Raw genomic sequence first — 12112 nt, forward strand, 5'->3', positions numbered from 1 at the left:
GGGTTCCAGGCAGAGAGAATAGCAGGTACAAAGCATGGGGGGTGGCGTGCAGAGCAAGTAGGTGAGCTCACCTGAGGAACTGCGAGGAATGTGGCTGGATCACATTACGTGGGGAGCCACACCAGGTCAGCATCTAGGAGGAAGAACCTGGGATACACACAGAGCTGTCACCAGGACCTGGGCCCATTGCACCGCACTGGTGATCCAGGCCGTGGGAGATGCTCAGTAAATGTTTGTCCAGTGGGCAAGCAAGCACGTGGACAAAAAACTGTTGGCCTCACGTGGTCTTGGCTATGGGTGTTCTGTTGTCACCCAACTAGGAAAGGAGTCCATTGTCCCATTTACGCAGTGCTGTGGGGACAGCCCCATCCCGCTGTCAAGCTGTTACACACCCATTTTGCTAGCCCCTCTCTTCTTGGCAGTAGGGTCAACCATACGGGTTCTGATGGGGGACATCCAACACCGGGGACTCACCAAAGTGGATGCCGATAGAGTCCCTACGGCCAGGGCCTTAGATCTAAGCCAGTCGTGTTCACACATTTTTATTCGTGGAACCCTGTGTTGACATAATCTGAGAAGGAACTCAGGGTATGGAACGGGGACAAGCAGTTTCACACCTAGGACTCAGAGCTCTTGGTAACACCCAGTGTGCCTGAGAAAGCACCAGGGCTCCAGGAGCAGTATGGGAACCAAGGGTCGAGCTGAACTTCTGTTTCCCAGGTGTGGAAACTGAAGCCCAGAGAGGGGGTGACTCTCCCACGGTCACACAGCTAGGGACAGATCCAGAACTAGATCGAGACACTTGATACCAATTCTACTACACCAAGATTTCCCTCCACACCACCCTAGCCGCCCCCACAGTGTGGCGCCTTGAGGCAGGGAAGGGGCACACGGCTGGGATCTTGTCCAGGGTCCAGCCTCTGGCCCCAGTCAAGGCACAGACCACAAGAGACAAAAATCTGGAAGGCAGGCGTGGGAAGGCTGTTCGGGGTCACGGCCTGGTTATGCCATGTCTTCCCCCCCACTCTTAATTGAGTTTGAGGTGGTTGTTTTTTATTTCCTTAAGAAATGGAAAAGAATGAAACTGCGTAAACACAGCGATGTTAACTCCCTGAAAAACCTCCTGCCATTTTAACTCTGTTACTGGAGAAATAAAAGAGAAATAATTTGTCCACCCACACTTAGCTCTTTCTGACGAAGGTAGGTGAATATTGCTTTGCTAATCGAGGGTGACGGCTGGAAGTGGAGCCGCGCTGACTGATCCCAGCCTGAGAAGAAGCCACCGCTACCCCAGAAGGAGCGGCCCGCCGCGGCTGCCGGGCCCGGGTCACCAGCGCGTGTCCGCCCTCCACAGGTCCCCCCCAGCCGGTAGTGATGGAGGCGCTGGACCAGGCCGAAGGGCTCGTGGACGCGCCCAGAGAGATGCCGCCGCCCCCGCCGCCTCCGCCGCCCTCAGAGCCTGCTCAGAAGCCGCCACCTCGCGGCGCCGGGAGCCACTCCCTCACTGTCAGGAGCAGCCTGTGCCTGTTGGCTGCCTCCCAGTTCCTGGTAAGGCGATCTCAGGCCTGACGAGGGTCTGCAGAGAGGGCAGGTGGAGGGACGGCCCGCCACGGCCCCCCCAAGGTGGCCACCCGGGGATCGGGGGGGATGAGGGGCCTTCCCGGTGCCCCTCGGTGCCTCGAAGCTCTCGGGCCGGTGTGCGGAGGAGGCTGGAGTTCTCAGCTACAGAGCTAAGACCCTCACAGCCCGGCCTTCCCTAACGCAAGGAGCAGGAACTTAGGCCTCCCCAGCAGCCAGGCCTGCAGGGGCCTCTCTGAGGACTTCCCGTCTATGGAGATATCTCGGGGGAAACTTTTCCTTTTATGTGTGTACCTGGTGGGGGAGGGGAGGTCCCCCCTGGGAAGGGCTTCGTCTTGGCTCCCTCCAGTCAGCTTTTCTGCAGGGACAGTCCTGAGGCCTTCGCGCACACAGCACCTGGGCTCTTCCCTCAGCTGTGCGGTCTGGGGGGGCTAGGCTGAGGCTGCAGGTGAGCTCTGCAGGGGGAACGGGGGCAAGGAGCCCAGGCTCCAATCTCAGTCCGCTCCCCCCTGGCTGCCCCAGCTTGCCTGCGGGGTGCTCTGGCTCAGCGGTTATGGGCCCGTCTGGTCGCAGAATGCCACAGACCTCATCTCCTCCTTGCTCACACTCCTGGAACAGCTGGGACCCATGGTGAGTAAACTCCAGGGAGCTCCCAGGTAGGACGGAGCTATTGGGGGCCTCCAATGTCACCAACCCCTGGATGGGGCTTCTCTGAGTTCAGAAGATACTTCCACACCCTTGAAACCCTTCTCCCTGCTCCCCACCCACTCCTGCTCGGCGGCTTTCAGAGCCTCAGTTTTGTCACCGTAGGAATGGATGAGAACTGCGTCCCCAGCACCCCCCTGACTTGTTTGTCTCATGTTCCCCAGGCCTGGCTGGGTGTTGGGACCTGGGAAGTCCCCAGTCTGCTGCTGGTCACTCTGTCTGTGATCCTCATTACCACCCTGGTAAGGTGCCTCCTGACCTGACCTCAGTGCTCCCCTCCTCTGACCCTGAGGCCCAGTCCCCACCAGCTCCCATTTGCTCTCCAAGCTAGATGTTTCAGGTAGGGGCAAGGACAGGGTGTCTGTCTCCTTCCACCAGTGTGCCCAGCCTGGGATGAGGGGCACCTTCTTCTTGAAAATGGGTTTGCAGTGTTCTAGGCTGAGGGAAGGACTAAGGCCCGAGAAGACTAGGGTAGGAGCCCCACACCCCACCAAGAAGACCTCAGTCCACAAGAAACTGAGGGTTGCCAGGGGAGGGGGCAGGGGGTAAGGTGGGGGCTGGAACCTCCCATCTAGGTGAAGGATAGTGCCATGCAGACCGCTCCCAGGAGGGCAGGGCTGTTTTAGACTCACTGAGGGCAGGGGGCTCAATCTCATGGATACCCCATTACTCAGGGGCTAGCCAACATGGTCCCAGGTCCATGATACTGTATCTTCCCAACTAGGCGTGGCACCTCCTGAGGACTCCTCCAGAGCCACACACCGCAGTGCCCCCTGAGGATAGGCGCCAGTCAGTGAGCCGCCAGCCCTCCTTCACCTACTCAGAGTGGATGGAAGAGAAGGTCGAGGATGACTTCCTGGACCTGGACCCCGTCCCTGAGACTCCTGTGTTTGACTGCGTGATGGACATCAAGCCTGAGGCTGACCCTGCCTCACTGACTGTCAAGTCCATGGGTCTACAGGAAAGGTGGGAAGGGGGGAGGAGGGGTGGGCTGCGTGGGCTCTTGAGCTCTCAGCTCCCTGCCAGAAGGGCAAGTGCCTGACTCTGACTCCAGTGGCCAGGACAGAGCCAGCCTCGTGGTTTAGCCAGTGTAGCCACATGCTCCCCAGGTCTGATTCACATAGATCAGAACGCCCCAGGGTAAATACTGTTGCTGCACACGGGCACACGGGCATACCTGTGTGCACGCTCACACAAAAACTCCTGTACTCAAGTAAGTTTGGGGAGGTTCCTTTATTACAGGACTTGTCAGGGCCTTTAACATGCTTGTGTTCATTGTAAATCAACAAGGGGGTAGCACGTGGCATTCCTCGAAGTCTGTTGACCCCAGACCCCTACTTTTATAGTGTCCCATAGTGTTCCCGAGAGCGTACTTTGGGAGGTGTCAGCACCCTCTTTCAGAGCCCCGTTGGGTAAGCCAGATCACACCGGGTTTGCGTTACCTACACGACGTTGTGGAAGATGCACTAAATGAGGAGTCAGAAAACCTAGCTTTTCGTCCCAGCTCTGCCATCGCCTTACTGTGTGAGCTTGGGCAATTCTTGTCCTCTCTCTGGGACTCAGTTTCCCTTCCTATATAATGAGGGCTTTTCGCGTGTCCCGTGCCTTAGACACTGAACATGGTAGAGCTTGTCTAGTGCGGACATCTTTGCAGTTGCTGTACTGCCCGGGACTCCCTCTTCCCCTGATAGCCGAGGGACCTGGCCTCTCCTGGGTGAGATGTCCGTGACTCCTTGGCAGCCTCACCCAGGACTCGTGGGGCCAAGGCCATGATGCACAGGGTAGAGCCCTGCTTCTCTGCTGTAGGCAGGTGCCCTGTCTCATGACTTCCTGGGGCCACAGGGCTGGGAACTGCCTCCAGCAGTGGCAGAGGAGAGTCCAGGGAGGGCTGTGTTGAGATTGCCTTGGATGGAACCTCTGGAACTGGGGCCCCAAGCCTCCCTCAGTTAGCGACTCCGCGGCAGGAGACAGGGAGTCAGGCCTCAGCCTCGGGGCTGAGCCTCGTGCTCCTCACGCAGGGGTGCTGTCCCCCCTCCCACTCCTCTCCTGGGTGCCACCCTGCTCCCACCCTGGATCTCTCCTGCCTCATCTTCCCACCTCTGAGACGCGCTCCCTTTCCCGGTCCTTCCAGGAGGGGCTCCAACGTCTCCCTGACCCTGGACATGTGCACGCCAGGCTGCAGTGAGGAGGGCTTTGGCTATCTCATGTCCCCACGTGAGGAGTCAGCCCGTGAGTACCTGCTCAGCGCCTCCCAGGTCCTGCAGGCTGAGGAGCTTCACGAGAAGGCCCTGGACCCCTTCCTGCTGCAGGCAGAATTCTTTGTGAGTCCCCCTGAGTCAGCCGCCCGCAGCGGGCAGACCTTTCGGCTCACATCGGTCACGCACCCAGCCAGGCAGTGGTGCGGGGTGCCCAGAACCCGGCACCTCATAGACTGATGTCATTTCCTTATCTGCTCTCCCGCCGTCTTGGGCAAGCTGCTTCCCCTCTGAGCCTCAGTTTCCTCATCTGGAAAGTGGGGATAAAAATCATTGGAATATTGCAAGGATTAAGGAGATGGCTGACGTGTGCAGAGCACTCATCGCGGTGACTGGTGTCCAGTGGCATCCCCAAGTCCTTACTGCCCAGTACTGTGCTTTGAAAGTGATGGAAAGCCTTCCTTCTGACTCTCCTGCTTTCCTCCCCTCCTCCTGCCCCACATCTCTAAGCATTGTTCATCCTCTGACAACTCTCCAGTCACTTCCCCACCCCAGACCCCTGCAAGAGCCTCCAGCTGCCTCCTGTTGGACTCTGAGGGACCCAATAAGTGACCTCTCTGCTTTGCCTGCCGGAGCACTCAGCCAGTCGTTAGCTAAGACATAGGAGGTGACAATATCACCTTTATTTTTGATGATGAAAGCTAAGCTTGAAATGAGGCTTAGGTGTGTAGCAATAGCGAGCTTCCTGATACCAGGAATTAAGTTTTCTACCCACCCCAGGAGGTGCACCCCTATATTTCTTTCTCTGCAGGAGGGTCCCCAAAGGAGGAAGAAGGAAGGGGCTTGGGCCCAAAAGTGCATTCCTCACTCGAACTCACCCATCTGGTAACTCGCCCACCAGTGTGGGCAGGAATGGGCAAGAGGCCATGAGTATTTGGGGAGAGTCTCTCCTGGGAGAAGCCAGGGGGATGGGGCAGCCATGTGCTTCCCTCAACTTCCCTTGCCCAGGCCACCTTGCCTCCTACCTGGACCTGATGGCTATTTCTTCTGAGAAAACCTCTGCCACCCTCCGACCCACTGCTCCACATTCTCCAGGGCTGGGCATGGCCTGTCCTAACCCGAGTTGGGCCAGCCTCCCACCCCTACAGGAACTGTCCACTTCAAACTGGACCACCACCCCAGGCCTTCCTCTTCCCGTGCCTCTACTCACATCATCCCCCCACTGGATGCTTCCAGAAAGCCTTCCTCCACCACCCCAGCCTCAGCTTTGCTGTGTGCTCCCATCACCCTCACCTCCCCTTGAAGAAAGGGCTTGCATCCTGTTTGGTGTTTCCTGTTCAGTAGATCATTGTTGATTTTGCCCAGAGACAGAGGAACACAGCCTTTACCCTCACTCCATGGGCACTTTTGTACATCTCGGTTTTGCGGGGGGAGGTTTTGGATTCTCATAATAACCCTAGAAATTGAGTGTAGTGATTCTTGAAGCCCATACTTACTATGTCCTGAAACCGTGGACACCGTGAACCTGTCTGTAGTCAGGCACTGAGCAGTGTGGACAGGTGGAGGGGGGAGCAAAGAAGCCAGAGGCACTGGGGAGTCACCCCAAGAACAGTGGGGAGGGGCTAAGGGGGGATCTTAAAGGCCGGGAACTGTTTGGACAGATGGAGAAGGGTGGGACCAGTGCTCCCGACCCACAGAAGGTCAGAAGGAATGCTGGGAGCTCAGACTTGGAGGCAGGAGGGCGAGGGGCACATTCACAGCAGGGAAGAGACTGGCATGTAATTGGAGAGCAGGTCCCCGAGAACAGCCCTGGGGAAAACAAAGACCAGATCCCAGGCCACCTCGCATGCCAGGCAGAGGACTTTGGACCTGGAGCTTTTGACACAGAGCGTGATTGGGAGGCACAAACACATCCCTGGGGACTCAGAAGGAGGCTTCTTTCCTGCTGGAGCATTGGGGAAGGCTTCTTGGAGGAGGTGGCATTTAAGGTGGAGGACAGAGGAACGGGGTGGATGTTCCCACAAAGCGAGCAGCACAAGCCGAGCTCCTGGAGGTGGGAATGCCCAGGGCAGGAACTCGGATCAGCAAAGCCACTCGGGTTGGCGGCGGCGCCGGGAGTGTGATAGAAGGCAGTGATTGGCCGGGTTGCTTTTTCTCTTGTTCCTTGTTCATCAACCACTTATTGAGCATCTACTATGTGCCAGGCTGGCCCCGGATCAACAATCGTAATAATAACAGTTATTATACACTCACTATGTGCCAGGCACTGTCCTAAGTGTTTTTTGTGTGCACTGACTCGTTTACTAGTAAATGTTCACTGAAGGAATGTATGCACCCCAGCAAACATGGACTGGGCTAGAAGTTCGGGGCCCACCAGTGCCGGAGTCAAACGTCTGTGAGAGGCAGCCCACAGCTGCTAACACCCCCATGTCCTCCTCTTGCAGGAAATCCCCATGAACTTTGTGGATCCGAAGGAGTATGACATCCCTGGGCTGGTGCGGAAGAACCGGTACAAAACCATCCTTCCCAGTGAGTACTCACTGCCCCAGGGGGTGGGGACAGGCTCACCCTCACCTCGGTGCTCCTTGCCCTGAGGAAGACCTCAACCCCAGAGCTAGGCCTCCAGGGTCATGAGGAGAAGAGAAAGAGGGCTGTGGGTACCCGGTGAAGGGAAAGGACCCCCGCTTGTGAGGGCAGGGGTGAGTTCATTCCTTCACCCTTGCCCTGGCTATGCTTGGCTCTGGAAACTCAAAGAGAAAGAATGAGGGTAATAGCAGCTGCTAGACAGGAGTTTAAAGGCCTCTTTATCTCTTCAGAGATAGAGATAAGAGGGGAAGATTTTAAAGAGGGGAAAATAAGGCCCAGAGAGGTTAAGTGGCTCATCCACAATGACACAGCTAGGAAGCGCAGAACTGAGTTTCAGTCTGGGCCTCTTTGACCCCGGAATCGGGCTCTTTTGTCTACCTTGAGTCGAATTTGGTCAGACTGAGTCCTCTAACAGGAAGAACCACCCCCACAAGGAAATGAGCTGCCTGTCAGATGGTGAGCTCCCCGTCACTCAAGGTGTTCAAGTGAAGCTGCATGATCAATCCCCTGGCAGATCTGAGAGGGATTTTCCCCCTTCGAGGGCAGTTAGACCAGGTGCCCTAATGTTCCTCTTTCAGCCCTGGGGTGTCATTTTCAGATAACTTTCATCAAGCCCCTGTCTGCCTATCACCCCTGCCAAGTTCTGGCCCCAGGCCCCAGGGCTGGCTTAGGGGGTGACTTGTTGAAAGTGAATCCCCACCAACCTACTCCACTCAGTTTGTGGAGTAATGAGGCTTTGAAAAAGCAGTTGTGCCATCAGCATCTCCAACAACATGTAAGATGTCAGGACTTATTTTTAACTTTTAAAATATCGACTTGTGGTTGCTATGGTTACACCATCTCTAGGTAGTTCCGGTTAAACAAAGCACCATTTAAGGCCAGGATGCATTATTCAGGGCTGCTCACCTCTTTCTTCATCTTGTCACCCTCCAACCAACCAGCCCCCTGTGGCGGGAGGGGCTCAGGTCCCCCAGAACCCAGGGCTTTGCTGCTCACTCAGAATGGTCCCTGGGGGAGGGTGGGAGCCAGGCCACCACTCCTCCTGGTCCCCACTGGATTGCTGAGAGGTCTTGAGCCAGTTCAACCATGCTCTGAGCCTCCAGGCCCTGGAGCCCCACAGAGCATCCTCCGTGGCCCCAAGAAGTGACCCTGTGCCTCAGAGACTGGGACCAGTGCGGGGTGTGTGTGGGACAGAGGGCGTGTCAGATGTGACAGAGGCCTGCCAGATTCAGGACACCCTGAAGCTTGTTCTCTCATTCATTTGGCACACATCGGCTGAACCTCCGCCCCAGGGACTGGGGATTGAGGCATGAATGAGAGACAGGGAGTTCACAGTCTAATGGAAGAATCAGACCCATTGGCAGTTACAGGACAGAATGACCAGTAACCCAGCTGGCAGCACTGAAGACAAGATATGGGGGAGTAATTTCTGTCCATTTGCCACTGTGCCCCAAGTACCAAAATAGGGCCTGGCACATAGTAGACATTCTGCTCCTATTTGAATGAGGGAGGGAGGGAGGGAATGAAGGAAGGAAGGAAAGAAGGAATGTCTCTCAGATCAGCTCTCCCTCTCCATCCTCACTGCCATATGTAAAGGTGGCACTGGGCAATATAGATGCCCTGACTTTTGGGGGGTCAGGTCATCTATATTGCCCAGTTCCAGGAGCACTTTGGCATAGACTACATTGACATAAGGCCTCTGGAGTTGTGCCAGGCAGTAATCTCCTGACGGGTCTCCTGAGTCCTGTACTCTCCCCTCCTATCCTTCATCTACCATTATCACAGAAATGGTGCAAACCAGAAATCCATTTGTGTCCTTCTCCTCCTTAAACACTGTCATTGTCACCCTTGTAATCCTCGGGTTTCGATAAGCATGGTTTATAAGACCCTCTGACAGGTGGTTCCTCTCCAGCTCATGGCTCCATCCCCCACCCTGCCCTGTGCCCTGGAATCGGACAGAATGGTGTTCCCTACTCCTGTTCCTACTGGGCCTTCACACCCAGCCCGGTTGCTGTCAGACCACCCACTGCTTGCCTGCCTGCAGTACTTGGGGGCAGGGACCCCGTCTTGTTTGTTGGGGAGTCCCTACGCTCAAGCACAGCACCAGGCACAGAGGCAGTACTCAGGGGGGTCACCGTGCCCACGGTGGTTCTTTAATGCCAAAGGCCCTGGTGTCTGGCCCGAGGGTGCTGTGCCCACTTCTGGCCCCTGATCTGGGCAGCCACCAGCAAGAAGCGAGCCGGCCCCTCAGCACTCCCTGCTCCTTTCTTCTGCCGGCCACCCAGCGTCCCCTGCCCTTCCCCTCCCTTCTCTGCTGCCTGGCCCCCAGATCAGCTGCCGGGACCTCAGGCCTTGGGGCTGGGCATGAAAGGGCTGGAGAGCAGAGGCTTGTGAGTGTCACCTGCTTTTCCTCCCCGGTTTGGGATCCTCTCTACCTGGGGACTTCCTAGGGAAGCTGGTAATAATGGCTGTCGTAACAGCTCTGTGCTACATGGCGTGTGCTGGGCTCAGTTACTGATCCCGAGTTACCATTCGCTCCTTTCACCTTTACAAGACGAGCAGGGCTAGGATGGAAGGGATGTTCCCAGGTCGTAGACGCGGCACGGGGAAACTAAGCTGACGCTGCCAGCAAGTCACAGCAAGTCACAGCGTCAGGACTCGAACCCAGCTCTCGGCTCCCCTGTCCTGCCTTGGAGAGCCCCAGCCTGGGTGCTGGAAGCGTCTTCCGTTCGGCCCTCCCTATTCGGGAGAGAAAGGGATAGGACAGGGAGCTGGTGACAGAGCCAGAGCAGGAGCCAGGGCCCGGGCCCCCAGCCACCTCCCTGCCCACCGCACGCAGCCTCCCTGTCTCCGTCCCAGCCTCTGCCCCAACAGAAGAGTCCATTCAGGGAGGCTCTAGCTGGAACGAAACAGATTCTACTCCAGGGAGAGAAGCAGGAGGCTGTGAGACTCTGTAACTGCGGGACTGGACATGTGAATAGATTGGAAAAAAAGATAAAAAGCCGGCGTGCCCACTCCCTCTGCTGCTGGATCGCAGGCGTGGAAGGCTCCACGCCCCCCATCCCTGTGCTCTCCCTCGGCTTTCTACCCCCAAATCCCAACAGCCCTTTGTATTTATACTTTACGGTTTACATCACACCTTCCCAGCTGTTTTTTTATTTATCTTCCCAACAACCCTAGGAAGTAGGCAGCTTTAGCCCCGGGTTACAGATAGGAAAATTGAGGCTTAGGAGGGCCGTGTGCTTTTCAGGTGGACCCAGCACGTCAGTGACCGTGGGCGTCCAAACGCTTGCTGCCCTGCTGCCCGGGATGCGTGCCCTCCGTCGTTCTTTTCTTGACTTAGCTCTGTCCTCTCCAGAACATGAGGCACGGGGAGCCCAGGGAAGCCTACGGGACACAGGCAGGGGGCAGACACTGATGCTATGGAGGTGGACAGCCAGGGCCACGGAGATGGGCCAGTGTTTTGCTAGTGGGCAGGGGAAGGAGGAACTTCAAGAATCCCAGAAGAAATGCGGGTGGCCTGCAGTGGGCCAGAGAAGATGGGCCCTGCCCTAGAGGGGTGGTCGCACCTGTCAAATACCGGCCTCACCTGTCTCCCCCCACCCCAGACCCCCACAGCAGAGTGTGTCTGACCTCACCAGACCCTGACGACCCTCTGAGTTCCTACATCAACGCCAACTACATCCGGGTACGTAGCCCCATCCAAGTGACCTCTCCCTGAGAGGGAGGCCCGAGCCCACAGGATCCGTCCTCCCGCTTGTCCCTAAGCCAGCGTGGCTCCCGCCAGCACCCCCAGGAAGGGCCTGAGTGTGGGGACTGGGCCCAGGGAACATGGTGTCCGACCCTGACAGCCTGGGCTTGGCTGGCCGCAGGGCTATGGTGGGGAGGAGAAGGTGTACATCGCCACTCAGGGACCCATCGTGAGCACAGTCGGTGACTTCTGGCGCATGGTGTGGCAAGAGCACACGCCCATCATCGTCATGATCACCAACATCGAGGAGATGAACGAGGTAGGCACCCCTGTGCTGTTCCCAGGTGTCTGCCGCTTTGTGCCCTGTGCTGAGCATCTGTTTCCATATTAGTCCTGACAGCAGTCTTGGGAGGTTAGGAGCCTGCGGCCAAGGAGGGGAAATGGGAGGCTAAGCAGGGTTAGGTCATCTGCTCAGGGCCACAGGGATGGGCCGACCTCCGGAAACACGCTGCTCTGCCCCCACCCCCAGCCAGGGCTCACTCTGGTGGCTCGTGTGCCCGTGCCAGGCCAGCCTAGTTAATCGAATCCCCAGAAGAGTCCTTCGAAGTAGGTATTACTTCCATTTTCCAGATGAGGGACCTGAGGCTCAAAAGGGGCATTTGAACCCAGTGCTCTCTGACTGCAAACCTGTTGCCCTTTTGTATCTTGCCCCGCTGGCCCTGGTGGGGCACTAGGGAGACTGGGTGGGGGGGGCCACTGGGAGTGTATGCAGCCTGCTCTGGGCCCCTGCAGAAATGCACTGAGTACTGGCCGGAGAAGCAGGTGATGTACGACGGTGTGGAGATCATCGTGCAGAAAGTCATTCATACTGAGGATTACCGGCTGCGACTCATCTCCCTCAGGGTGAGGCCAGGGGCTGGGCTGGGCTGGGAGGATGAGGGACAGGGTCATGACTGGGGACGCCACAGATAACAGGGTCCAAGAGTCCACTGTAGCTGAAATCCAGGCCCGTGCCTTCTCAGGATGTACCGATAAGCAGGGATGAGGGAGGGGTGAAAAGACTTGAGGGCCAGAGGCAGGATGAAACCTCAGTTGCATTTAATGCTCTTAGATTCTCTGTCTACACTGTCATTCTGAATGCCTTCCAACTCTGCTTAAGATACACTCAAGTCCAGGACTGCCTGGATAAGGGATCTCCAACAGCCTCCAGCACTGTCCTTAAAACGGAAGGTCCGTTGGTAACGTTGAGATCCTGTAGTATGCAATCCGTCCACCAGAGGGCAGGCACTCCTTGCTGCATTTGGGTTTCACAGGGAAGTGATGCTTACACAAAAAGGAAAAAAAAAGGCATATATAT

General features: G+C 56.9%; 1 protein-coding gene across 4 annotated transcripts in view; it reads left to right on the forward strand.

Moving 5' to 3' along the window:
* The window catches only part of PTPN5 (protein tyrosine phosphatase non-receptor type 5), a 54342-nt gene that overhangs the window by 38695 nt on the left and 3535 nt on the right, over window positions 1-12112 (forward strand). For all 4 annotated transcript variants that reach the window (XM_078058316.1, XM_036077542.2, XM_078058315.1 and 1 more), the window contains exons 4-12: window positions 1355-1548; window positions 2101-2208; window positions 2448-2525; window positions 3008-3249; window positions 4415-4604; window positions 6923-7007; window positions 10673-10752; window positions 10937-11074; window positions 11548-11658. In XM_078058316.1, coding sequence (XP_077914442.1) covers window positions 1355-1548; window positions 2101-2208; window positions 2448-2525; window positions 3008-3249; window positions 4415-4604; window positions 6923-7007; window positions 10673-10752; window positions 10937-11074; window positions 11548-11658 — 1226 coding nt within the window. The remainder of the gene's footprint in view (window positions 1-1354; window positions 1549-2100; window positions 2209-2447; window positions 2526-3007; window positions 3250-4414; window positions 4605-6922; window positions 7008-10672; window positions 10753-10936; window positions 11075-11547; window positions 11659-12112) is intronic.

Source organism: Halichoerus grypus, chromosome 11, assembly GCF_964656455.1.
Source record: "Halichoerus grypus chromosome 11, mHalGry1.hap1.1, whole genome shotgun sequence".
Taxonomy (NCBI): Eukaryota; Metazoa; Chordata; class Mammalia; order Carnivora; family Phocidae; genus Halichoerus; species Halichoerus grypus.